We start from the raw sequence: 26,766 nt of genomic DNA on the forward strand, positions 1-26,766 counted from the left end.
ATAGCTGGAGGTCTTAAATTGCAGTATCTGTGATTATCAGTTAAGGTGAGATCTGTATAAATTTGGTAAACCAGAAATGCCTCATTGGCATATAAACCCAGTCAAAGACCACGATCTAATATAAAAATTATGTTTGTGAGCCTGATAGAGCCAACATTCCTGCAGCAGCAGACAGAGCTTCATTTTTCAGCGGTTCCCCTCCAGGAGTCTGGTTGCTCTGACGCCGGCTGGGGGTAAAGAACCCAACTCTGAAGGCAGAAGGAACCTGGGGGCAAGAGAGGTGGAGGCAGGGGAAAAAATTACTGAAGTTGAAGGCAAAGATTTTTGTAGTCGAGGGGGACCAAGTAGATCCTTTGCAACTGGAGGGGGCTGGAGGGATTCAGTTATAGTATTAAAGCTTAACCCGTAGGACTGATGTATTGAATATATGACAGGGAGCTGAGGATGGGGAAGGAGCTACCTAAACTGGGGGAGACAATGGAGGTAGAGGCTGAAGGGCAGGGAGGGAAGCTGAAAGCTCTGGCTTCCCACCCTCCTAACAAAACAAGGAAGTGAATTCACACCCCGGTAGCCTTCCTTCGACCTCATGAAACAAAGAAAGTTTCCTCAGCAGTGAGGGACTATATGTGTCTGGGGCTAAAGGAGGGAGAAGTTCTCTAAGTTGTTCTAGAAAAGAAATGTTCCAGGAATCAGGTTGTCTCAGAAAGTTGGAGAGTGTTTCAGGACATGGGGTGTGTTCCTCTCACTAAACCTCCATCAAAAAAGGGAGCAAATGGGGTACAGATTGGGAGGGGGAGAGCTGGTAACTTTCCCCTCTGATTTCATATGGAGGTCTCAGTACCTCCCCAGTAGGGAAGGGTCTGCTGCTGGTAGAGAGCAAAGCCAGAGGCGGCTTTTGGGGATATTATGCGCTGCGCCCCAAAGTTGTTATGGATGAGGGACAGAGCCTTTGCCAAGTTCAGTCGGGGCTGCTAGCTTCTCCTTCCCTGCTTGGAGCCTGGCCAACTGACTTTATAGCCACTATTATCTGCGATACTTAACTCTGCCTGCTAGTGTAAACCTTTGAGCAGGAAAATTAGTGATGCCCCGCCCAGGTGTTAATTATTCATGGCATCAGCTGCGTCCTGGAGTGGTGGCTTAGGCCCCAGTGCTGGCGTCCAGGAGCTCACTCCCACGCTCTGCTCCAAGTGGGCGCTGAGCCCTCTTCTTGTTAACAGGCAGCTTTTAGGGTGGGTGGTAGGTGAGGCCTCCTAATTTGGGAGTCTGGGTTGAAAAGGGTTTAGGGAGAAAGAGAAGGAAAAGTCCAAGACCCTAGGCTGGGATGGGTGGGGACATTACCTGGCCTTGCTAAAAGGGCCTGGGGAGAGTCTGGATTCAGGGGCAGCTTTGACAGGGCTGGAGCTCACGGGGCAGGTGGGAAGGGTCAGAGGAGGCAGCAGAGAGACCTGAGGGATAGCGGGCTCCATACCCTTCAGGACCCCCATCCTTGGGTGTTGAAGAATACCACACACACTCAGTGTGCGAAGCAAGGATTTCCTTCTCCCTCACCTGGAAAGTGAAGGGGGGTAAATGTGGAGAGGGTGAGTTCACCCCCAATCCAGTGCTCCAGAATTTAGGCCAAAGTCTTAGAATGCCGGAGAGAGGGGGAAAGGATTAACTCTTCCTTGGAGAGGAAAAGGGACATGAAGGGTGGAATGGTGGGTGGTAGTAGCTTCCGAATTCAACCTGTTTTGGAGGATGGGGAATAGCAGGAGAAGGCTGAAGGATGTGCTCCTTGGGACAGGCCGGAGCCAGTGGGGAGAGCTGGGAGTCAATCTCACAGGCCCTGGCCCCTGTGATTCCAACTCCTCCCCCCTTCTCCGTCTCCCCTCCTTCTGCTGCCTCTGCCTGTGACGTGGAGGTCTGGTCTCCCCGCTTTTCCTCTCCATTCTCTCAGCCCGGTCAGGTCTTTGTCTCTTCTGGCCCTCAGGATACCCCCTCCTCTTCCCTTTCCCCAACTCACACTCAGACTCTGCCCAGGAGACAAAAGCAGAGAGACCATCCCTCTCCACCACTATCTTTTAGTCAATCGCTGGCCCCTTGCTAAATTTCCCTATGTGAGGCCTGATGCCCTCCATCCAGGCATATAGGCCTACCCTTCAAATCAGCAAGTTTTTTTTTTTTTTTAATATATGCATTTGGTTCATTTAGCTACGAATCACCCTGCTTCTTACCAGTTCTGCACATACACGCACCCCATTTGCTTTTTTGCTGTGCAGGAGATGGGATAGAATGTATTTGATGAAAGGGGCTTTAGGAAAGCCGCTGACTCTGTCTTCTCCCCAGACGCTGCTGGTGTCCACTTTCTGTATATAATTATAGTGTTTATCCCTGTGCCTTTAAGAAACTGGGCTGCTAATGCTTTAATGAGCACAGGAGTTAGATAGAAAGATGAGGAGAGAGAGGTTGAAGTAAAAAGAGAGGGCCCAGAGAGAGAGCAAGCAGCAGGATCCCTTTCTGAGGCGGGAAGTCAAGGCAGAGGCCAAGGAAAGGATGACAGAGAGAATGGAGACAAAGGCCACTCAGAGGGGCAGGGAGGCTGTCCTGGCAGAAGACATCCCACAACTTGGATGGGTATGCAAACACACTCACAAAACCAGAGTTAAGTGAGAAGGGAGGTGGAAAGGAAACCACTCACTTCTTTGTAGAAGAAGATGTCTCCACGGCAGAAGGATGGGTTCCCCACCCCCGCCAAAAGGACAGGGTTCTGAGGCTAAGGGCTCTACACTGCCCAGAGGGGCAGCCTAATAAGTGAGGCCAGGAGTGAGGATGGGTTCCCCACCCCCGCCAAAAGGACAGGGTTCTGAGGCCAAGGGCTCCACACTGCCCAGAGGGGCAGCCTAATAAGTGAGGCCAGGAGTGACTTCCGGAGACACTCCTAAGTCCTTAGCAAGGCACAATTCAAATTCACTTAAGACAAAGAAGCAGAGTTTGGGAAGACAAAGGGACTGTGAGAAAGGGACAGAGACCACAGAGAAGGTTAGAAAAGGCAGAGAGAGAGAGCGAGAGAAAGAGAAAGGAAAGGAAGGGAAAAGAGAAGAGAAGAGAGAAAAACAAATAGAGACAGAAATACAGAGAAAGACCCATCCCCTTGGAGGCGGGGGCGGGCGGGCACAGACTGAGGAGAGGGCTGTAGGGTCTGGAAGTTCCTCCAGACTCTGTGCTTTCTTACCAGCAGCTGCCCAAAGCCGAGGCCATCCCAGAAACAAGGGGACTAGAGTAGGCCCTGGGGGTGCTAAATCAGGTGTGAGGCAGCTGGGGCAGGAACTGAAGTGTCTGGAATGGCCAAGATGTCTTGGGCACTTCAAACTCCTCTTCCACCACCATCTTCAGTAACTTAAAGGTTGGAATCTCCCAAAACTGAATCCCTGGGGTGGGGTGGGGTTGGGTGGGTGGGCTGGTGGGTGGTGTCGGTCTCTCACACCCAGACCCAGGGAATCCTTCCTTGGCCTCTCTGCCGCTCCTGGATTTGGTCTCTTCTTTCCCTCTTCGGGGACAGGGAGAAGGAGTTGATCTTCCAGCAGCCTGAGAACTTTCCCTTTCACCTCCAATCCGCATCTCCTCCCTTGAACCCCACCCCCACCCCCGTCTGAACAAACGGATGCTACCCTTGCTTATCTCCTCCCTCCCCGATCTTTCTGGAAAGAAAAGAGAAAGTTCCCACCAGCCTAAGCAGCTTTAGACAACTCCAGGGAAAATGGAAAACGCAAACCTTTCTCGCCTCTCCAATCCTCCCATCACCCCCTGGCCGCCGCTGGGCTCCCTCCATCGCGCCCCCCATCCTCCTGTCCCGTCCTGCCCACAACGCTCTCCCTTCCCCTCCCTCGTCCGCCGAGCCGGACATATGGAACCCATTTCGCCGGTGACATTGAAGAGCCGCTGCGCGCCCGCCTTCCGCCATGGCGCCCCCGGCTCCCCGCGCCTCGCCTCGCTGTGCCCCCGGCAGACGCGGCTCCTCCCGCCCGGCCGCTCGGCCCGCTCGCGCAGCGAAACCGCGACCCAGCTCCGCGCCGGGCCCGCCCGCCTCCCGCAGCCCCACGCGGGCCGGCCGCGCGCCGCTTCGAGGGCCGAACAAAGCGGCGGCGGCGGCGGCGGCGGCGGACTGGGGGCGCGCTTCCGGGCCTCTCCCCGCGCCGGCCGGTGGGACTGAGATGCGGCCGGCCGCCCAGCCCCCGCTGGCGCCCCGGGATCCGGGCCCGGCCGGACCCCCGCCGCTGCCCGCGCCCTAGCGGAGCCGCACAGGTAGGTGTCGGTGCCGAGCGGGCGCCGGGCCGGGCTCCGGGTGGAGAGCGGGGGGGTTGCCTGAAACCCCCGCCCCCGGGTCGGGAAGGAGGAGGATCGCAACATTGGAAGACAGAGATGTGGGCGAGTTAAAGAGGTGGTGCGGGCGGGGGGTGCGGGGTGGTGTGGAGGAATGTGGGGTGTGGACAGGACCCGGTTAGGGCCTGGGAAGCGCTCTCGCTAAGGAAGGGCTGCAGACGGTTGGTTTTCCGCTGGAGTTGGGAGCTTGGGGCTGTGCAGCAAATGTGAGGGGTATCTGCTGGGGTGGGGGCTGGCTGGGCCCTGCTCCCGCAGTCCAGTCGCCACCTATGGCCAGAACCTAATAGCACCTCGCGGGTTATTTGAAGCTGAAACTACAAGGGGTTGCGCTGAGGCCAGGTGTTAAACTGAGAAGGTAGGAGAGGGGGTGATTTATGGCTTCAGAGAAGATGTGTTTACTCCCTGCCTGCTCTGGAAACCAAAAACCAAAGAGAGCAGAGGCGGGAGAAGCCTCTCTCCTTGGAGTGGAAGGCAATGCCAGGTTGATTCGCTGGGATTTATTTTCCCAGATGTGGGGAGATGGTGGGAACTGTCCCTTTGCCGGGACAGAATGTGAGGTATAAGGAGAGTGTGAAAGCACACACACGTAGATGTGTTTTGTGTCTTGTGTGAGTGCACATTGTATTCGGGTTGGGGTTTGTTGGGTACAGCATCACTTTACAAGTGAGCACACAGGGAGCCCGAGGGGGGACTCGGTGTTCTCAGGTCTTGGTACCCTGGCAAGGGGTAGCTCTGGACACACTTTGCCGCCTTGTGCCCTCGCCATGGAGTAGTGCTCCTTCAGCCTGTGCTTTCTTTCCTCCCACAGCCACGCGCAACAGCGCCCACCCGGCCTGGTCCCTGGCCCCTGTGTGCCATCTGCCCATGCTGCCCGATACTCACTTTGAACGTTTAACTTTGCCATGGGAGACTGAGGAATTAGTGAGCACAGCTGGGTGGGGAGGAGGAGGAGGAGGAGGAGGAGGGGAGGGGGAGGGAGGAGGGGAGGGGAGGGAGGAGGGGAGGGGAGGAGGAGGGGAGGGAGGAGGGGAGGGAGGGGAGAGGGGAGAGGAGGGGGAGAGGGGAGAGGGAAGAGGAGGGGGATAGGGGAGAGGAGGGGGAGAGGGGAGAGGAGGGGGAGGGGAGAGGAGGGGAGGAGAGGAGGGGGGGTGAGGGAGAGGAGGGGGAGGGAAGAGGAGGGGAGGAGGGGGAGGGGGAGGGGGAAGGAGGAGAAGGGGAGGGGAGGGGAAGGGGAGGGGAGGGGGAGGGGGGGAGGGGAGGGGAGGGGAGGGGGAGGGGGAGGAGGGGAGGGGAGAAAAAGGCCTGCAGCGGTAGGGGATGTTGGTTTGAGGCTGGCTTGGGTTCCACCAGTACTGCTCAAACTCCCCCAAAGTCTCTGGGAGGGGACGGGTGAGCACAAAGGGGAACAGAGCAAAGGAGCCATGCAGGATGATGGAGGTGGGGAGAAAAATATTTTGACCCCCAGATAGTTATTTCCGCAGGCCAACTGGTGGCTCTTGCATTTCTGTCCAGACGCCGGCTTTGCCTGGAAATTGTTTTGCATTAAATTTTCTCAGCCGCAGAATTATCTTTCCTCGCCTCCAGCTAAACTTGCATTTTTCCACCAGACACTTGGGCCCTGCACCAGTGAAATCTGAGAGGAAGCGGCTGGGCCCTAAGTGGCTGTAATTTAATTGATTTTATCATAAATCATCAACTTGATGAAGAACCCGAGGTTTCAGTGAAGTAAATTGATATTAATGGGAGTTTCTTGAAATGCAAACTCCCTGAATTGTTGGGGCATCTTGAGCAGGGGAGGTAGATTACATGTGTCCCAAGAACAGAGAGCCTGGACCTGGAGCCCAGCACAGCTTTAGGGGGTCGGGAAAGCAAGCTGTGAGGGGCAGCTGCAGGCAGACCAATTTCTGTAGGGGAGAAGGCAGAGAATGGAACTTTGTTGGGGAAGGAGCAGAGTCTGATTCCATGAACCCTGCTGGCAATCTTGGGAATGCTGGTCTCCCAGTTGAGGGAGGCAGTTGGGGAAGCTGGTAGGTGTGTGGGCAGTGTTGGGGGTTGGTCGGGTGAGAAGGCCAGGCTGGTACAATGGGTGCATTGATTCCTGGTTAAAAATTGTCAGGTTTAAGCCTTCCTCTTCTAATTACACAAATTAATTATTTACTGCTCAGGTTGCTGTGTCCAAAAATAGCACTTTTGATTTGAAGAATAACCCATCCCTGACACAGAAGAGCAGTGAAAACCAGTGCACCAGCCTCTGAGGGGACAAGGAGGACCAGGAGTGTGGCTGGTACTCAGTTGCGAGGGTGTAAGCATTGAACTCCCGAGAGGAAATAGTCTGCCTTTGGCCAAGATGGTGCCCATTATTGTCTGAACTTAGTTTATTACTGCTTATTGTCACTCACTTTTACATCAGTACACAAAGAACCACAAACTGTCAGCCCAAAAAAGGGACCTTGGAAGATCTTTTAGCCCAAGCCCTCCCCTCCACACAGGATCTGGCTTTACAGAAGGGGACAAGTGAGGCCCAATGAATTCTCTGCTTCAGAGCACACAGCCAATCTGGACCACCTAGAATCCAAGCCTCCTGACTTCCAAGCCTATCCCAAGTATGACTTTAGACAAACCACTTCCTGGCTCTGGACCTCAGTTTCTCTATCGTTGACAATGGCAGGGTTGGACAGGACACTCCCTGAGTTCTTTCCAGTTCTGACCTTGAGTAACTCTCTAGTGCTTGGGAGCAGCTCCCTTTTGTGTCCTGGAGTTCTGTGGGCATCTGAGTATAGGTCACTGCATGCATATTTGCAATATACAGGGAGTTTGCATATGCCCAGAGCAGTGCATGGTTACTCAGACTGGCTCTAAGAAATCCACTGGAATCTGGACCATTCCTCCTCCTGAAGGTGTCCTTATTCTCAGCAGAGGAGAAGCCCAGGCCTAGAGCAATGGAGATGAAGGCAGTGGGAGGGGCTAGCTGGGTAGGTTGGGCCGGGATTGGCATTTGGAGGGGGTGCTAAGGAAGGAGGGGCTCAGCCTCTCAGAGCAAGGCACTTTCCCCTCCAGGCATGGGAGCTGAGGCTGGAGTTGTTGGCAGTATAGCCCAGGGACTGATTTGTGGTTTCAGAATTTAGATTCTATGACAGCAGGCCACCACCACCACTACTTCCAGCCTGATCCTGACCCCTGGGCCTTTGGGTCCCCTCTTCTTGGGAGAGGACACACGCAGGCTACCACAGCACTATACCAGGTCTCCTCCCAGGGCAGCCAGGACAGAAAGCCTGCAAGGTGGATGACCCCTGTCCTATTCTTGCTCTTATTTTCCATCTCTTCTCCTAACTGGGAAAAAATAAAATAAGATTCAAAAGAGATGGGGGCTTCTCAGAAGTTGCATGGTTGTGAGAAGGGAGATTTCTTGTAGGATCAGGGATATGAGGAGGCCAGCAGAGGAGGAGAGGCTTCCAGGTTGCCTTGGGAAGTGTGGTCAAGGATATGAATTCTGGTGGAGGAAGTTGGAAGAGATAAGAAACAAATTCATCTTTGGGGTTCTGGGAATCAGAGTCTCTGGCCAGATAATCCATTTCTTAGAGCCTCACCCCAAACCCTATTTGAGAGAGAGAGAAAGAAAAAAACCAAAAGGGCCGGCAGGCCCAGATTCTGGCCCTATCCCATTCTGACTTTTTATATTCGGAGGCAATTCGGAAGGCCTTCTGCTGATTGGTCATTAATCCGGTGAGTTATTGTCTGCTAAACAGAGGTCACTGGGAGAGACATCCAATCTGTCAGGAGAGACCTGCGCAGTCCCTCGCAGGGGGCTGCGTTCTGTTCCTCTCTAGTCTGCTTCTCTCTTCTTTCCCCAGCAAACCCCACCCCCACCCCCACTCCTACCCTCCCCAAGCTGTCCAAGATTCTCTCCTCTCCTTCTTGCCTTCTCCACTCTGCCCACCTTTGTGTCGACATCCGCCCGGGGTGGGGTTTGCCACGGCAGGACAGAGCTTCTAGATGAGGCGGGACCCCCAATTCAGTCGGGCTCATTCCCATCCAGGCGCCGCCAGCTCCCAACTCCCGACTTGGCCTTAAGCACCATCACCCCCTGGCGCGGCCTCCTTGGTCACCGAGCAGACTTTGCAAACCCTCATGGCTGCCATGTTTTGTCCTGCCTCCTTTTCGCGCTCCCACGCCTGGTGTGAGGGGAGAGTGCAGCTCGGATTTTTCTTCTCCAATCTTAGCGGCCGTTTTCTTCTTTCAATCTCAGCTTCTACTGAGCCGGGTCTACACGGGCCTCCGCCCAGGCACGGAATCTTCTCGTTTCCTCAGCCCCTTTGTTCCCTCCCGCTCGGGCATCTTAGAGAGGTGGGATGTTGGGGATCCAAATACCAAGAGCGATTTGCAGTAGCAATTCCCATTTTACAACACCCAGCTTGGAAATCTTTATTAATATTTAAAAGCGGTGGAGATTCGGGTGTGTGTGTGTGAACTTTTCACAACTCTGCCGCGGCCACAAAGTTGGGCAGTGAAGCTGGAAGAGTGTGGGACCGGGAACCCAGACAGGACCAGAAAGAAAGAGATCGCTAAAAGCCTTGCCGCCACCCCCTCCCCGACTCCCAGGTCCCGGCTTCTCAGGGAGCCCAGCGGGCCAGGCGAATTTGGGGCTCGCTGAGCTGGGGGCTTGGGGGAGGGGGGAGTCCTTGGTCATCCCAAAGGCTGATATCAGAAATCGATTTTAAGGGAGCCAGCCAGTTTGTCCTTAGTGAGAGGAGAATTTTCGTTTGCTCTTTGATGGTTTTTTGGGGGAGAGACATGATCCCCCAAGGCCTTGAAGGATGGGCGCCCAGTGATCCCTCAAGGGGGTTTTGAGGGCCCGTCCCCTGGTACTGGGTACAGATTAGGAGTGGGGGAGGGGAGTGCGGGAGCGAGTGGTCCAGCTCTGGGGAAACTGAATCTGAGAGGAAGGAATGTCTATGAAGGGGGACATTTTCTCTGATTTTTGCCTTTATTATTAATTTCTGCCCTTATTAGATTACAGTAAGTTATCTGTGTCTTAATCTTTCTCTCAATTTTTCTTTTTCATTTTCTCTCCCTGTCTCTCACACATGGTAAGGTGCTCAAGTTTCCTTCCTTGAATCCAGGAAGAGATCGTTCCCTCCTCTCTCTCTAGTCTGTGCCTAAATCATGACTTCACTGTCAGGGGTGATAAATCCCTCTCTCCTCCGTTTTCCAGACCTTAAAGTCTTCTCTCAGACCCCTCTGGTGTTTCCCACCCCAAGGTCCCAGCCCAGGCTCCTTACTGCCCCTGCCCTATCCCCTGAAGTTTGGAGGGTCCCTAGCCTGCAGCAACACCGCAAACAAAATGGGTGTCCTGGTGCTGCCAGTTCTACCATCCACCCGCCACCTTCCCAGCCCCAAACAGGGGCAATTGGCCAGCCAGAAATCTCCGAGAAAGGGATTAAAAAGGCAGGAAAGAAACCGAACGGGGATCTAATTGCGTCGCAAGCATTTCGAATGGGCTCTGCTCTCAAAATTCCTTAAGAAGCCCCTACCCCATTTCCTACCACATTTGGGGGTATGTGTGCTCTGAAAATCTTCTCCAGGTTAGCTCTCTTGCTCCCAGCCCTCCTTTTTGCTCCTACCCCACTGCACCCCACCTCCTTGTGTAGCCAGAGGGGACCACATGAGTTGAAGCTCCGAGTGGGGAGGGGTCCACTGCTGTCTCTGGAAAAGTCCTCTCCCCTCAGCTCAGCTTCAGGCCGACCCTCCTGCAGGCCCGCAGCTAGTTGTGTGCCCCCTGGGCTCTCTTTATTCCTTGGGGCAAAGCTGTGCAGTCCCACAAGTGAACAGGTCCTCCTCTTCTCTTAATTTCACAATGACCTTCTCTAGCTAGTGGTAGAAACAGCTAGGAGAGTTGGAGGGTCTGAGGTACACTCTTGACTTTTTAATTTGGGGAGGAAAAGACCCAAAGGTGCTGTTCTCTAAAAGCCTCTAGAAGCCGCCATGGGCGAGTCCCTGACCCACCAGGCCCAAAGCTACATAAGGTCCAGTCCAGCAGGTCTCTAACCAGGGTCCAGAGATCTCAGGACAGATTCTTTGTAGCCCTGACTGCTTTCTCTGAGGGTCGTGGCTTAAGCACCAGAACTGGGTCTGGCTTGGGCATTTTCTTTCCTTGATACTACTAATAAATACAGAAAATGGCTTCCACCTTCCATCTTCACCTCCCCACCACACTTCCCTCAGCCACCAACTCTCTAGGCAGGTGGCAGGATCCTCAGGACATCACAGTGAGAGACTCTTCATGCAGTTCCTTGCTGGAGGGTAGAGAGGCCATGGGTCCCCCCCTCCACCCCCATTCAGCAGGGCCCCAGGAAACCGGCTGCTGCAGCCCACGAAGCCTGATTTAGTGGGCCTGAAAGAAGTGGGGGCCGGAGGAAGCCAGGGACCACCCCCTATGAGAGTAGGAGAGTAGATAGTAGGACCCTTTCTCAGCCCAAAGAAAAGCCTGTGAGTGGGGAGCTATGGGGTGTGAGGGAAGCTTTGCCAGACACAGCCACCCTCGCCTGGAGGGGAGACAATAGCTGGAAACCATCTCTCACCTTTGTTCTCCCAGTCCCTTCTCTCCTGGTGCATCCAGATGGGAGAAGGCAAAAGCCAAGGATTCTAACCAGGATGTCACAAGGTAGTGGCTGGCTCTGTCTACGGAGAAGTTAAGAGAACAAGTTTTCCAAGCTGCCTTTGTAGAATAGAGAGACTGTCGGCCTTCTATTTTATCCTCTAAGCCCGAGTCAGCAGTTCGGCAGAGTTGCAGACACTCCTGCTTTTGGAAAAGTCCTGGTGCTCTTTTTGTCTTTTTCCTCCTCCAGGAACGGCTCTTCCCCACCCCCACCCCAAATCTGCAGACACCTACATTCTTGCCTCCTGTCTTCCTCCTACAGGCCTCCTCGCCTTTTTCTGCCCTTGTAAAACACACTCGAAGATAAGTTGAGCTTTTGTAGTCTTCCTCACCTGTTCCAAGAGTCCTAAATCTTGTAGAGCTAAGAGAAATTAACAGGTTTGTTCTGAATAATAATAATATAAATAACTATCCTCCATCTCTTCTGCCAGTGCATTTAAAATTAAGCCATTTTGCTGGTTCTTCTCATCTTCTTAGAAGTACAAATGCCCTTATCACCTCTTAGCCCCTTCTGCCTATCCAGAGGTGAGAATCTCAACAGAAACTTCTTCATGCAGTTCTTACAGCCTCTCTATTGGCAGTCGTGTCTGGAACTCAAGCTAAACACAAGGTCCTCCTTTTGTCACCCTCTCCTCAACACCCCTCCCCCTACAAGACGGTCTGGATTTTTAAAATAATCACTCACTGCTTGTTGTCTGCTCTCAAATTGGGGGGGGTCTGTTAAAAAGAAAAGAGAGGTCTGGCTCCCCACTCCCCCCTACAGGTTGGAAACTGGGCCAGGAGATTTGCCGGGAGAGAGGAGGAATAGAGAGGGTGTGGGGGAGAGAAGAAACAGAGACTGGGAGACTATGGGAGACTCGGAAGGAGGGAGACAGAGCCAGAGGGCCAGAGACGCAGCCACCAGTCCCGCAAGAGTGAAACTACTTAAAAAAAAAAAAGTCCCAGTGTTCCCACTGCGAATGAGGGGCACCCAGGAAACGCCCCCCCAGGGCCTCCCAAGCTACTTCTCCAATTAGAGGAAAGGTTTACTAGTGGTGCTGGGGGGAGCTGTGAACTCCACGGGCTTTGCCTTATCTTTGCGCTCCTCTTCCTCCCCCGCCAAAATCTGAATTTAAAAATTTACCTGTCCTTAAAAAACAAAAACAAAACTCAAAACCTCTACCTCCTTTCCTTTCGCACTCTTTTTTTTTTTAATTGGGGGGAGTTTCAAAATGTTCCCCCTCTCCCATCACCACCATCACCTTCCTTCCTTATCAGGCATCTAAGCTTGCTAAAGGGGGAGAGGTGGGGGTGTGTGTGAGCTTGTGTGTGTGTGTGAGTGTGTGTGTCTGTGTGGTTTTTTTCCCTGTGCAAAAGCAGAGGCCATTGTTACGGAGAGTAGGGCGTACCAGTCTTATAGGGCAACCACACTGTGGCGGCTTGGCCGTGCCGGAGCCCGGAGCTGGATTCTCAGCGAGCTGAGCCGCCCGAGCACCTTTTGGTCTTCTTCTATTTTTTTCCCCGCTCCCCCACCCCCTCCCTCCTGCGCACCCCCGCTCCTAAGCCGAGTGAATTGAAGCGGACGCCGCGCGGCTCCTCCGGCCGGTCTGCCCCTCAGGCTCCCCAGCCGGGGTGGCTATTGGGGAGGGGGGCGACGCCGCTTTAAACAGTGGTCTTTTTTTCCTTTGCCTTCAAGGAGGGGAGATTTCTCGCCTGCCGCTCGCGCTGGGGCTCGATGTGAATATATATTATGTCTGCCTGTTCTCCCCTCATCGGTGGCTAAGGTAAGCTGGACTGAAATAGGCTATCAGTTTGTGAATGGCGGAGAGTATGTCTCAATGATTTATGGCCCATATGACTCCAATCTCGGTTCAAGAAGAGTTCACAAGCTTTAAGCTTCCTTCCACGCAGCGACTCTCTCTCTCTCTCTCTCTCTCTCTCTCTCTCTCTCTCTCTCTCTCTCTCTCTCTCTCTCTGTCTCTCTCTCTCTCCCTCTCCCTCTCCCTCTCCCTCTCTCTCTCTCTCTCCCTCTCCCTCTCCCTCTCCCTCTCTCTCTCTCTCTCCCTCCCTCCCTCCCTCTCTCCCTCTCCCTCTCTCTTCCTGCTTCTCTCCTTTTCTCTTCTCTTTTCTTTAAGCAGTCAGATCAGGGCTGAATTTTTGCCCCGCTGCTAAGAAGAGCCTAATCTTTTTCTCTTTTCCTTTTTTTTTTGTTTTATTTTTCTTCCTTCTTTTTTTTTTCTCCCTTCTATTTTTTTTTTTAAGTCCTGGAAGGTGGCCTATCCCCTCTCCCAGGGCTTCCCAGCTATTGTTATTCTCCCAGGATTTCGGGGGTGTGCCTGGAAAGGTGGGTTTCTTGGGGTGGCTCACCGCCCTTCTTCAGCGAGACCCTGGGGGGAGGCCGGGAGCCACGTCTCCTTCCCTCCCTCCCTTTCTACCGAGAAGCCATATGGAGCCTGGATTTTTCCAACATGGAGGCAAGGGAAATAGACATGTTTGGCTTGGTAGAGCTGCTCCCCACCCCCCCCTTTTCCTGGATCCCCAGATCTCGGATCCCCTCGGCACCTTTCCCTCTTCTCACTGTCCCATCAGCCAGGCCTCTGCGCCCTCCAGCCGCGTCTGGCCTGGCAAAGTCCCGGTGCGGAGTTGCTAAGATGCCTTTTAATTCGGTTACCTCCAGCGCCCAAACTTGCTGCCGCCCTAGGGCTCGGCCCTCGGCCGGGTGTGCTTGGAACCTGCCGCTGCTAACCGTTTCCGTGTCCTGAACGCTTTCTCTTCGCCTCCTTGGGACAACATAGCTCATCGCCAGCCACCGCGGCAGCAGCAGCCGAGACAGCCCGGCGGCGGCAGCCAGGGGCTAACGCGGTCCGCAAACCTTCCCGGCCCTTTCTCGCCGCCAGCGGAGTCTTCATTCTTTCCTATCACGTCTCTGGCTTCTTGCTTCCCACACTCTCCTGGCCTCGGTCCTGCGATGGTTTGCGAGTTTATTGCAGGGGGAGCGACAGGAATTTCAGCCCCAGGCGTCTAGTCAAATTATTGTTTTATCATCATCATCATCATCATCATCATCATCATTACTGCTGTAACAATCATTTAGACTAAATAAAGCCAGGGCCCAGCCAGCCAACCCCCTCCAACAGTTTTATTTCATTCTCCTATCTATTAATAACAAACTCAACTGATGCCTGTTAATTAATTCCCCCTTCAGCCAGGGCTGCTCCGAAGCTAATTTTGGTTAAATCATCAGAGGCTAATGGTAATAATAATAAAGGGATTGGGTCAGCCTGGTCAATTGAACTCCAGTTCTTCTCCCTGGAAGGACCTGCTGCTTTGCAGACCCATGCGTGTTTCCCAGAAACAAATTCTTCCCAGAACCCAATCAGAACTCAGGGCTACCCGGCTCCCTTTTGAGTATAAATCTGTGTCATTAAGAAGGGGGTTTATGTGTGGGAGGGATTTCCTTCACCTGCACTCCTTTTTGTTTTATTTTCCTATTTTTAGTTTTCTTTGGAGTTGACCAGCTGGGCTGAATGAGATTTAAGTAGTCCAAACTCATATGTCAGAAGACAGGGTCAGTCTGAAGATTTTATGAAAAGTGATGGTGAGGGGTTGGTAAGATAAATGGGGGGATGCAGTCAGAAGTTTCAGAAGAAATACACAAAATCCTGTGACAGCTTGAACCGTTATTTTTCCAGCACACTTTTAAAAGCCTGCATTAAAATAATCATTTTTTTTTTGGCCTCAGAGAACTTCAGTAAACAGGGGCACCCAGTTTCCAACCCAGAGGATAATATTGTTCAGGTTGCTTTGTTTACTTTCTTTTTTCCTAGGGAAAATTTTTCTGTTTCAGAAAGCACTTTCCCATCTCTCAGTAGAAGTCCAGCAGTTATCCAATTTCTTTCTTCTTTTCTTAGTTAGAAAAATCAAAGGAAACAGACTGTCAAGAAAAGGGTGGGGAAAAAATTAAGCCTGATGAAAAAAAAAACAGAGGGTGGGGGGAGACCTGGGCCAAATGGTCACAGCACCAACCAGCCCCGCCAGGAAAACAATCCCGTTCCATTTGGGGGCCCCATGGGGGCTGCTGTCTGTGGGGTCCCAGACTTGGCTAGAAAAGACTCAGACTGGAGGTGTTGGTACCTGCAGCAAGGCCATGGAGGAGGCTCAGTGCCACTGGCTCTGCAGGTTAAAAATCTTCAGGAAGTTTCTAGGTCAGGCTGCAGTCTTCGTGAGGTGGGAGGGGAAGGAGAGTATCCCTCACACCAGAAGGTTCCCTGCTCAACTTGCTTCTCCCTCCCGCCTCTTTCAGAGATACTCAGTTTTTTCTCCAGGCTAGACCCTGGATGAAAGGAACCTAGATGGAGGCAAAGGCAGGAGGCCTCTCAGCTCAGAGGATGGTGTTGATGATGCTTTTATTTTGGAGTCTGCAACCCCCCCACACCTATCCCAGATTGGGGGGGCGGTGTAGAAGGAGGGAAGAGGAGAGGTCAGGGGCTAGTGTTCAGGCAGGAGAGAAGCAATGTCCCTTGCAATAGTAAGATTCTATATCTAGGCAGTCCCCAAAGGAGTAGAGTCCTTATTTTTTGAGTGGAAATGAAAACTGGTAGGCTTTTTCTTTTAAAATTAAAGCGTTGCAATAAGAAAAATCCATTTCAGGTCAAGGAAGTGGCCTCAGCATCTGCTGTGAAGATGTTGGGTGGGGGAGTAGAAAAACCCTATTGATGTCAGTTCCCTTTTCAGTTCCTAAGATGGATTCGAGCCCCAGTCCTCTTCTCCCCCTGTGTCTCTTCTCTCACCCCGCAGGTCAACCGCTACGAACAGACCCCGGGAGGAGGGGGGCAGAAAGGGGAGGGGGGGTCCGACGAGCCACGTGACCCCAGGGGTGCCAATGTCCGGTCGTGAGGGTATCAGGCCCTTGCAAGTTGCCACCCACCGCCCGGGCCTCGCCCAGCGATGCAGAAAGCCACCTACTACGACAACGCTGCGGCCGCACTCTTCGGAGGCTACTCCTCGTACCCTGGCAGCAATGGCTTCGGCTACGACGGTCCCCCTCAACCCCCCTTCCAGGCCGCCACGCACCTGGAGGGTGACTACCAGCGCTCAGCGTGCTCGCTGCAGTCCCTGGGCAACGCCGCCCCGCACGCCAAGAGCAAGGAGCTCAACGGCAGCTGCATGAGGCCCGGCCTGGCCCCCGAGCCCCTGCCCGCCCCGCCCGGCTCACCCCCGCCCAGCGCTGCACCTACCAGTACCACTAGCAACAGCAGTAACGGGGGCGGCCCCAGCAAAAGCGGCCCCCCCAAGTGCGGTCCCGGCTCCAACTCCACCCTCACCAAACAGATATTCCCCTGGATGAAAGAGTCGAGGCAAACGTCCAAGCTGAAAAACATCTCCCCTGGCACAGGTACCGGCTCTCTGGCTTCTTCGTCGTCAGCGTTTGTCCAGGCCAGGAATGTCACTGTTATTCTAGCACCCAGCCCCTAGGCGCCCAGGCGGCGGCGTTAGCGGCGCATTTCCCCGTGCCCCCCCCCCACCTGATGACCCCTGACCCCGTCAACACCCTCTCCCTCCAGCCCCCTCCACCTGAGCTTCTGAGAGGTCCAGAAGTCCAGGTGCTCGGCCTCAGCCGTTCGCAAGGCCGCAGAGTCAGACGCTGCCAGTAGACGCAGTCATCAACGATTGATTATTATTAAGGATGATTACTGTGGGCATTAATCACTCGCTCGGGCGGCCAGGGGTCCCGGCCTCCAGGCACTACAGCCTCTTAGCCCCACATTTCCGCGCCCTGCCCAGAATGTCCAGACTCCCCCCCACCCCGGGATTCCCCTCAGGCACCTGCCGGGTCCACAGGACCGGGCGGCGTGGGGGTGGGGGTGGGAGGAGTGTCTTCCACACCTGGAACTGGGAATAAGGGGGAGGAAGCATGCGCGAGAAAATCCAGGCCTAAATAAATGGCCATGCGGCTCTGCGTGACATGATCAAATTTTCATAAGCTGGGGCAGCGAGAGGCGAACAGGTCTCTTAATAAATGCCACTATTATAGAGTGTCCGCTAATGCGACGGGCGGGTGGGGGGCAGTGGAGAGGAGGAGGCGGGGACGCGAAGGGGAGGGCGGCGGGTGCTCCGAGTCCAGGCCTGGATTTATTAAGAAACGATGCATTCAATTTCGGCGTGTTCAGTAATTATCTTTTATTTCATTTTCTCCCCTTCCCACCCCTCCCCCTCGGATCCAGCAGAGGGCTGCGGCGGCAGCGGCGGCGGCGGCGGAGGCAGTGGCGGTGGCGGGGGTGGCGGCGGGGGAGGGGACAAGAGCCCCCCGGGTTCGGCGGCGTCCAAACGGGCGCGGACGGCGTACACTAGCGCGCAGCTGGTGGAGCTGGAGAAGGAGTTCCACTTCAACCGCTACCTGTGCCGGCCGCGCCGCGTGGAGATGGCCAACCTGCTGAACCTCAGCGAGCGGCAAATCAAGATCTGGTTCCAGAACAGGCGCATGAAGTACAAGAAGGACCAGAAGGCCAAGGGCCTGGCCTCGTCTTCGGGGGGCCCCTCCCCCGCTGGCAGCCCCCCGCAGCCCATGCAGTCCACGGCCGGCTTCATGAACGCCTTGCATTCCATGACCCCCAGCTACGAGAGCCCGTCCCCGCCCGCCTTCGGCAAAGCCCACCAGAATGCCTATGCGCTGCCCTCCAACTACCAGCCCCCCCTCAAAGGCTGCGGCGCCCCTCAGAAGTACCCCCCGACCCCGGCGCCCGATTATGAGCCTCATATCCTCCAAGCCAACGGGGGCGCCTACGGGACGCCCACCATGCAGGGCAGCCCGGTGTACGTGGGCGGGGGTGGCTACGCGGATCCGCTGCCGCCCTCTGCCGGCCCCTCCCTCTACGGCCTCAACCACCTTTCCCACCACCCCTCGGGGAACCTGGACTACAACGGGGCGCCTCCTATGGCCCCCAGCCAGCATCACGGACCCTGCGACCCCCACCCCACCTACACAGACCTCTCCTCTCACCATGCGCCTCCTCCTCAGGGTAGAATCCAAGAAGCGCCCAAGTTAACACACCTGTGATGGAAGAGGGAGTGCTGAGGGGCAGGTCCTGGGGTGGGGGAGACCCAGGAAGGGCGGGGGCTGTGGAGTTCTGCGGGACAGCCTGGAGGTCTGAAAGAGGAGGCAGGGAGGTGGCAGCCAGGCTTCCCGGGAAGAAAGGGCCTGGAGTTCCTTCCCCTTCTGGCCTGAGAAGTTGCTTTTTAAGTCCTGCAGCTCTTGTTAAGTCCGTCTGCCCACCCATTGGAAAGGAATCTACAGCAGACTGGAGATGACCCTATCAATCCTAGGCCTCCAGCAATACCCAGTTGGAATTTCACCCTCGAGAGTGGGGTAGAGAAAGAGGAGATAGGGAAACAACGCAGAGAAGCACATTTTAAAAAACAGACAAGATGGCTAGGCCATCACCAGCCAACCAACCAACTTACCTTACATCTATGTGGGTAATTCCCCCAAATCTTGATTTTTTTTTTCCTGGCAATTCTCCTTTTTTTAAAAAAAAAATTAAAACACATTTCAAAACCAAGGGCACAAAGCACGTACCCCTCCCACTTCCCTGAATCCTCAAATTTCTGTCAATCCATCTGAGGTTGATTGGGCACTCCCTCCACTTCTAGTCCCACACTTTTCCTGCTCTAGGACATTAATATCTATACCCCGCCCCCATCAATTACAGTCTTCAGAGGGCTCAGGGATGGTGAGAGATCCTGAAAGTCAGAGCTGTCTATATTATAAATATATATATATATTTTTTCTTTTATGGCAAAGCTGGGAGGTGAGGGCAGGCAAGTTGTCAGGACTGAAGGTTTGCCCATTCTGCTGCTTCGCATCTCAGCTCCAGGTCCATCCCCCTCTCTCCACAGAAAGCAGTCGGTGACACGAGGTTCTACGCTTTTCTTTTCTTCCGTTGCTCTCTTGACTTAACGTGAAAACAGGGTATATTTTAACAAACTGTCTGTCCCAGGCAGGGTCTGCAGCTGGGCCTGTGTGCCTTGCTCAACTGGGACAGGACACTTTTGTTGCACTTAGAGTTTACATTTTAATGGATATAAAAACAACTGTGAGAGATGCCTGGGCCTGCAGGAGTCCAGCATTGCTCAAAAAGTGTGTGTTCTAGTGAATATTTTCATATATATTTATTGGTTATAGCCTGTTAAAATATTTTCCTTTTTTGTATTATTTATCCCCCTACATTATGTATTTATATGAGGAAAAAGGAAAAATTGTACTTTTTTTAGTATTTACTTGTTATAAAGGATGTTGTGTTCCCTGTCATGTAAAACCAGCTATTTTAGTTATATTGTACTCTAGAAAAGAGCTGTAGATTTATGTTAAACTCGTACTTATGAGCAATTGTAATTAGTTCTAAAAGGCATGAACTCAGCTCCTAATTGTCACTGTATAGTCCTGAATTTGTAGAATTAGAGTTAATTCCCTCTTGGAACTTTCTTTGTTCTTCTGTAGTTACTTTTTTCCTTACTTAAAAGGGTTGTCTGTCAAACAATTCTTGAATAAACTTTCTGTTATCAATTTTATCTTGTCCTGGTGGTCCAATTTAGATAGCAGAGCAGCAGGCAGCTGACTGCCCGATTTCCCCCAAGGGAAGAATGGTGAAGACCCTATCCTGGCCTTTTTATTCCCCTGCTCAGGCGCCTACCTCCCCCATCTGTGTCTCCGGTTTATTTGGTTTTTCTCACACAAGCTTGGAACATTCTGCCAAGTTCTTTAGCTAAGATTTAAGTAACAAGTTTGGGGGGCACAGGAGACTTGGGCGCTCCCTCTCCATCTTTCTGTTTGGCTTCTTTGCCTCTCAGTTTTTCTCATTGATTGGTCTTTTGTCTTTTTGCTTCTTTGGCCACAACTTCCTCACCGCCCCCCCACCCCCTCCACCCCACCCCACCCTATGGACAACAACAAAAACCTGGCCCATTACTGCTTCTTACACGCAACCTAAACTTCACAGTTCTCTTCCGGAGCGACAAAGAAGTCGTCACGTGACCCGAAGCCCAACCACCATTGGGTCTAAAATGAAAACAAAGGAAAATGATTAATCTTAAAAAAAAAATCTGAGGCCTAGACTTCTCAGGTCAAACCTTAAAACTAAAGTGAAATTAAATCACTAAATAAAACTCAGGGCGGAGGGAGAGGAGGCGTGTTTGATTTCCACTGCCAGGGCAAGGGGAGAGGAGGAGGGTAGGAGAAGCTGTTGGATCCAAGCGTAAATAAAATGGTCCCCAGGCTAATGTGCTGCTCTGTTTCCACGATCCTTGGGAAAACTTCATTTCTTAGTCGTGGTTCCATAAAACTTTTATCACATTGGAGCGAGGATAGAGAGAGTCTGTCAAAGATGAAATGTCACTGCCGCGTCGCTGGAGCCGATAAGAGCGAGGAGACAGGGCGGCTGAAATATGGAGCTAATTCGTTGAAAGAGGAGCGATGGCTGCTTGCTGAAGAGTTGCATAATTCTAATTGTAAGCGATGCGCCCGCATTGCTTAATTAGGATCATATATTTGTTGATAGTGATGGGGGGGGGCGTGTCGGTGAGAATCGTTCCAGGCCCTCAGCCTTAAAGCGAGAGCTGATTTTCATTTTTATGTTGCATCCTGGCAGTCCAAGGTTAGTAACTACAGTCTTTATGCAACAATAAATAACAATAAAAAAGCAACCTGAATTCTACACTCCCCCCCACCACCACCAAGTAGGATTTTAACTGGACTAGGCTCACCTAAGCAGCAAGCAGTTTAGCATTGGGTCAGGCTATAATTTAAAGGCATAAGAGCATGCAAAGTTTGATTGGGATCAAATAATGCTCGAGGGGTTTTCTTTCTTTCTGTCTTTCTCTCTCTCTTCCTCTTCCCTGAGTAACATCTTCTGAATGATGTAACTAGGTGAAGCGCCATGTTTGGCTCTGGGGGTAGAGTGGATAGATTATTTATCTAGCAGGAGAAAGGCAGGCCAAGTCAGAGAGTTTAGCTCAAGTTTGAAAAACAGAGCTTTGGCTTGAAATTGTCACTGCAAACAAGAAAAATAAGGGCTGCCTTGGCTTGGTGTCCCCTACCCTTCCTTCTGAGGGATTTCAGGCCCTAGCTAAGCAGGGGGAAGGGGAAACTATCTGGTGAAGGGGGAAATATCTGTGCTGTAAGATTCACAGCACGACAAGGGGGCAGGGAAGCGGTGTCTCGGGGGAGGAAGGTTCTCTTGGTCCCTTTTAACACCCAAGTTTTCTGCTGTTCTCTAATCTGACCATAAAATCTGTCAGCAGGGTTAGAGAGAGCCGTATTTCCTGCAGGGGCAGCCGGAGTTGTTGCGGAGAGAAGCGCTCAACCCTGCAGCCAGCCAGAGAGGCTGTGAAAAAAGTTGCAGGGCTTTCCAAGGGGGTGGCCGGAGGGAGAACCCTCTCAGGCCTCACTGCACAACTTCCAGACAACTATACTCTTCAGATTCTTCTCTGCCTACTCCCCACTCCCACCCCCATCCCCTCCTCCAAGTAGCAAAAATTACTTTATTTGGAGCTGAGCTGGACACAACTAACCGTCTCTGGCGAGTCTGCCCAGTTTTTCAGAGCAGCTCTCTTGGATCTGAACCCTCCAGAGCTTGCCGCCCCCTGCCCTGCAGCCCTCGCCTCCAGCTCCCCCTTTTTCCTCCTGGCTCTCCTCCACCCCACCCTTTTCCTCAGATTTCTCTGTCTTTTTTTACTCACCCACCACCCACGCGGATGAATACTCACCACCACCCACGCGTCTGTTACATTGACAGAAAGTTTCTAGTTCCAGCTCCCGGCCGAGGTGCCATTTCTCTGCTAACCAGCCTTCTCCTTCTTGCTAGGAGGCAGCGAGCAAGGGGGGGGAGGGGAGGCCAGAGCTGTGGGAGTTCTCCAGACAAACTTTCCACCCAACCCAGCGCCCTTCCTCTGTCCCCATTTCCCATCTGTTTCCCTGCTCTCCCAGAATCACCCTTCTCTTTTGCTAACACCCCCTATCCCCAGGCCTTTTAAAGGGATGTGGAATTTCGGCTGTTCCCTCTGCTTTCCCAAAGAGCCAAATTCTTTGATGCCATCCGAGGGAGCTGTCAGGGGGCTAAGATTGATCGCCTCATCTCCTCTCGGTCCCTCTGACCCACTTATTTAAAAATCTTACCCCAGATCGACTTTTCATTTTCTGTTTTGAGATCTAGTTTCCCACCGATTGCTTGGGGCCCTGAGTCCTGTATCCCTTCCCCCCAGTAAATTACAGCACTCCCTAAAGTTCACACTATCTTGATCCTCTGAAAAGAAATAAACAACAACAATTCCCCCCAGGGGCCAGAAATGGAATATCATCTCAGTAGTCATTATTTTTTCACCCCCTCCATGTTTAGGGAATTCTACCTTGTCAGGGATATTAATGAATACAATGGCAAAAATGGCAGGGGGATTCCTTGAGGGAAAAGCCCCACCTCCACCCCATACATTGACCTGGGGTTTGAGAGTTCTCTAAGTGAAATCGGTGGCTACCTTGGTTCTTGCTCCTGTTGCTGGATAGAGATGCAGATCCAGGCTTGAGGCTTGAGTGGGTGGGTGCATATATATCTTAGACCCTGTCTGTCGGGGGTGTCATATAGGAGTGCACATGCCTCCAGGTGAGGAGGCAGGTAGACATAGGGGCAGGGGTAGTGCTGCAAACGCTGGGCAGAGAAGGCAACTGAGACCACACAGCTATGTAGGCCAGAGGTGCAAAAGGGCCCCTCACTATCTCTCTCACCCCTCTGTGTCAGCCTAGGAGTGCTTGTCGATTTCCCAAGATTTATCTGTTGTTTTGGGGGGTGGGTTGGGGATAGCGCTGCTGATGCTTGCAAATCTCTTCCTTACTGCACGGTAACACCGACCTTTCCCAAAGGCGAAAGCCTCTTTTTACTACCTCTTCCTATCACATCGAGATCCTCACTCAGCTTCCTTTTGGGGGGAGGGGAGGGGAAGAGAATGCTGCTGGCCTTGTAAAGAAAGCTTTAATTTACTCTATTAAAAATATTTGCAGAAGAGGACGATTTCTCCCTTAGGTTCTCTTGTTTCCTGGGATTCCAGAACCTCCCATCCTCTGAAGGGGATGAGGAAAATGTTCCTTTAGCTTTTCTGGAGAAAGTGAGTCATGCGGAGAGGGAGTGTAGGACTGGGGGGCTCATGGTGTCCCGGTCATGGTCCTCTACAGTTTTTGAATCAATTAAAGCAAATAACGCTCTCTGTTTTCCACCAGGCCCAGACAAGCGATTGGCCAAGGCCGGTCCCGTGACCATGAATTCCCTGCAATTTCGCCGGAGTCCTGGGTTTAATAGAGAGAGTCCCCATACGCTTGTATTTATCAGCAATATACAATTATAAAGGCCCAAAATTTAAAAAAAAAAAAAAAAAAGCAAAATCTTCCCCTCCCAAAATCGCTCCATCACACAGACCTGGGGGGGGCAGGAGGGGGGGTCCCTTCCGATCCTCCCTCCTGACGCCCCCCCAGCAGGCCCCCTCCCCCACCATTGAAAGCCATGAATTTTGAATTTGAGAGGGAGATTGGGTTTATAAACAGCCAGCCATCGCTCGCCGAGTGTCTGACTTCCTTCCCCGCTGTCTTGGAGACATTTCAAACTTCATCAATCAAGGAGTCGACATTAATTCCTCCTCCTCCTCCTTTCGGGCAAACCTTCCCCAGCCTCCAGCCCGGCGCCTCCACCCTTCAGAGACCCGGGAGCCAAAAGCGAGCTGAAGATGGGCCCGCTCTGCCGTCGTCGCCGTTCCCCGCTGCCCCCCTGGCTCCTGAGTTCCCCTGGATGAAAGAGAAGAAATCCGCCAAGAAACCCAGCCAATCCGCCACGTCTCCCCCGGCCGCCTCCTCCGTCCCGGCCTCCGGGGTCGGATCGCCCGCAGGTCGGTAAGCGCGGTAGGGATGGGGTGAGGGGCAGCTAGAAAGAAAGGAGGAGAAGGGGCGATGGGGGAGGTAGAAAAGCTGGCGAGCCTGTTGGGGTTCCTTGCCCCCGTCGATTCCAGGGACGAGGAAGCAGAAAAGACCGCTGGGGTTCAGGCCTGGCCGCTGCCTGCACTTTTTTTTTTCTTTTCTTTCTACAGCAGATTTTGGAAGCTGGTTGGGGAAGAGCATTTTTTTTCTGCTAGAAGAAAGGGATTTGATTGAGGTTTCACCTTCATCTGTGTGGAGGAGTGTTGTTGGCTGGGGTCGAATCTGGAGGCAGGAAAAGATTCGGTCCCATCTACCCCAGCTCTAGGAGAAGAGGGGGAATTTGAGACCTAGGGAGCTAGGGAGGAAAGGAGGTGAGGAACAATCTTTCTTTATGAACCCTCTCCCCAGGCTGAGTTGGAAAGTGCCGAAATTAGGGGTCCATTCAGAGGACCTGGGAGGGGGCTCTGAGGTTCTGGGGGAGAAAGGGAACAGCTTCCTACCCAATGCGTGGCTCGTGGGCGGCTCTCTGAATGCTTTGCCCTGACCCGGGCCGAGTCTGGAGGCGAGAGAGGGACGGGAAAGGCGGCCAGAGCCTTGGGAGCGAGCCGCTTTGGTAAGCGGTAAGGGCGGCGGTGCTGCTGCTATTGTTTTGGGCTGATGGGGTCGTTTTTATTTCAACCAAGTCGAGGTTGGGCTAAGGACACGGCCAGCGTTGACGCCCAGCCCGCTTTCCCTGCAGATGGGCCGGGACTGCAGGAGGCCGCGGGCGGCGGGGCGCGCAGGCTGCGCACTGCTTACACCAACACGCAGCTGCTGGAGCTGGAGAAGGAATTCCACTTTAACAAGTACCTGTGCCGGCCGCGCCGCGTGGAGATAGCGGCCTTGCTGGACCTCACCGAGAGGCAGGTCAAAGTGTGGTTCCAGAATAGGCGCATGAAGCACAAGCGGCAGACGCAGCACCGAGAGCCGCCCGACGGGGAGCCAGCCTGCGCCGGCGCGCCGAAGGACACCGGCGAGCCCGCCGAGGAGCCCGTGGCCAGCCCGGGCCGCCCCACCGCCTCGCAGGCGGCGCGGGAAGCCTGCTGTCACCCGCCCGAGGTCGCGCCGGGGCCTCCTAGCGCCTCGGGACCCCGGCCTTTGGCAGCTCGCGTGGAGGACGCGGGCGCGCGGAGGCCGGGCGGCGCGCTGCGCGGGGCGGGAGGGCTGGGGTCGGAGCCGTTGCCAGAAGACGTCTTCCCGGAGCGGCAGGATTCACCTTTCCTGCCCGACCTCAGCTTCTTCGCGGCCGACTCCTGTCTCCAGCTGTCCGGAGGCCTCTCCCCCAGCCTCCAGGGCTCGCTTGACAGCCCGGTTCCCTTTTCCGAAGAAGAGCTGGACTTCTTCACCAGCACCCTCTGTGCCATCGACCTGCAGTTCTCCTAATAACCCGCTTCCTCCTCCCGGCCCTCGACCCCCGCCCCCCTCGGCTGCCGAGGATCCCCTCCCCAAGCCGTGTAGACTTCTTTATGTGTTTTGCTAAAATTCAGGTATTATTGAATTACCGTTTAATCCACTTCCTTTCTTCTCTCTTTAAAATATTGGGCACTCGGGCGTCTTTTAAAACTCACACAGAAAAAATCCGTTTGGTAGAGTCCTTCCAACGAAATCTCAGGAATAATTAAACTCTGGCGCGGGGGCGGGGGTGTGCTTTCTTAAAAGGAACTAGAGGTACCTATTTTCCTTTTTTTTTTTTAAGTTTTAGATCGTAGATTATTTATTAAAATTCTTTAATAATAGGAAAAGGGAAAAGTATTTATTGTACATTATTTTCATAGATTAAATAAATGTCTTTATGATACGAAAACGAGTGTTTGTGTTGGGACCCAGCCCCTTTCCTCCCCGCACCCCCTAGGCCGGCCCTCACTCCCTCAGGACCAGCGCCAGCTTTGTCTGGCCCTGGGCCGACTAAGCCCGGATGGTACAAAAGGGGTCCTATTTGGCCGCCCAGCAGCTCTGACGAGAGTGGGCGTTTGTTGCCACCCCCTAACAGATAGCCTTTGGCTCTGCTTAAAAATAAAGGTAGGGGGAGAGGGTGCGCTGCCGACTGAAGTGGGTGCCAAGAGAAGAGGCTTCGGGGTCGTGGTGGGAGGCGCAGAGGTGCAGCTAGATTGGGAGGGATCCTAGGGTTTCCTAGGCTTCTCGCCTCAGTGCCCCAAGCGGGGTGGGGGAGCTTTTTCCAGGACGCCTGGGCACCCGACTCCTGGGGTCGTGGGCAGGGCCAAGGAGTAGAGTGCGGTCGGGGGTTTTCTTGGGAAGCAGGGCCTGTGCCCAGGGATGGTAACTGACCTCCAAGTGGACAAGAAAAGAGACCGGGTGGAAAATGTAGCGGGGGCCGGGCACCAATGCCCTTCGGGCCCCTCAGTCACCCTAAGGCACCTGGAGTTGGGAGGAGCGTCCGAAGAGCTGCCGGGCGACAAGCCCCGGGAAGCCCGGGCTGCGTTGGGAGGCGCTTGGCCTGCAGGCAGCGAAGGAGGAGCGAGGAACGTGGGAGGGAGACAGGGAAGCAAGGAAGATGCTCAAAATGGCGCTGGGGCCGGGCGGCAGGGAGGGCGAGGGAAGAGATTGTGGCCGCCATGACAGCCGCCTCGGGATGCGCGGGGCCAGCCCCGAGGACCGTCCCCGCACCCACCTTCGCCTGTCCGGATCGTCCAGATGCCAGTGAAGAAAGGGAGCCAGGGAGCCTCCTTTTGGTTTTTGTATTGTTTAAAAAAATCAGCCCAACGGATGCTAAGGACGCGAGATGGACGGAGAGTCCACGAGGGGGTGGGAGTGGGAGGGGGTGAAC

The 26,766-nt window shown here is 53.7% G+C and overlaps 2 protein-coding genes and 1 long non-coding RNA gene across 10 annotated transcripts in view; 2 read left to right on the plus strand and 1 right to left on the minus strand.

Annotated features, from left to right (window-relative positions):
* The window catches only part of HOXB3 (homeobox B3), a 55,670-nt gene extending 36,109 nt beyond the window's left edge, over positions 1-19,561 (plus strand). For 5 of the 8 annotated variants that reach the window (XM_032616634.1, XM_032616631.1, XM_032616632.1 and 2 more), the window contains 3 exons: positions 12,690-12,777; positions 15,791-16,388; positions 17,218-19,561. In XM_032616634.1, coding sequence (XP_032472525.1) covers positions 15,941-16,388; positions 17,218-18,050 — 1,281 coding nt within the window. In that variant the 5' untranslated portion in view covers positions 12,690-12,777; positions 15,791-15,940 and the 3' untranslated portion in view covers positions 18,051-19,561. Of the gene's footprint in view, positions 1-12,689; positions 12,778-13,176; positions 16,389-17,217 lie in introns of those variants that run through there. The other 3 variants (XM_032616638.1, XM_032616636.1, XM_032616637.1) reach the window with 3 other exon arrangements.
* LOC116745689 lies at positions 17,152-21,932 on the minus strand. Its single transcript, XR_004347520.1, has 5 exons — positions 21,755-21,932; positions 19,970-20,048; positions 18,455-18,512; positions 17,994-18,044; positions 17,152-17,455 (listed from the first exon to the last, which is right to left on the minus strand). It is a non-coding gene; the product is annotated as an uncharacterized LOC116745689 (long non-coding RNA).
* Positions 21,933-23,366: 1,434 nt separating this feature from the next.
* On the plus strand, positions 23,367-25,780 carry HOXB2 (homeobox B2). Its single transcript, XM_032616639.1, has 2 exons — positions 23,367-23,914; positions 24,682-25,780. Exons 1-2 carry the CDS (start codon positions 23,536-23,538, stop codon positions 25,362-25,364), a joined length of 1,062 nt encoding a protein of 353 aa, XP_032472530.1. The 5' UTR covers positions 23,367-23,535; the 3' UTR covers positions 25,365-25,780.
* The last annotated feature ends 986 nt before the right edge of the window (positions 25,781-26,766 follow it).

Source organism: Phocoena sinus, chromosome 20 (assembly GCF_008692025.1).
Source record: "Phocoena sinus isolate mPhoSin1 chromosome 20, mPhoSin1.pri, whole genome shotgun sequence".
Classification (NCBI taxonomy): domain Eukaryota; kingdom Metazoa; phylum Chordata; class Mammalia; order Artiodactyla; family Phocoenidae; genus Phocoena; species Phocoena sinus.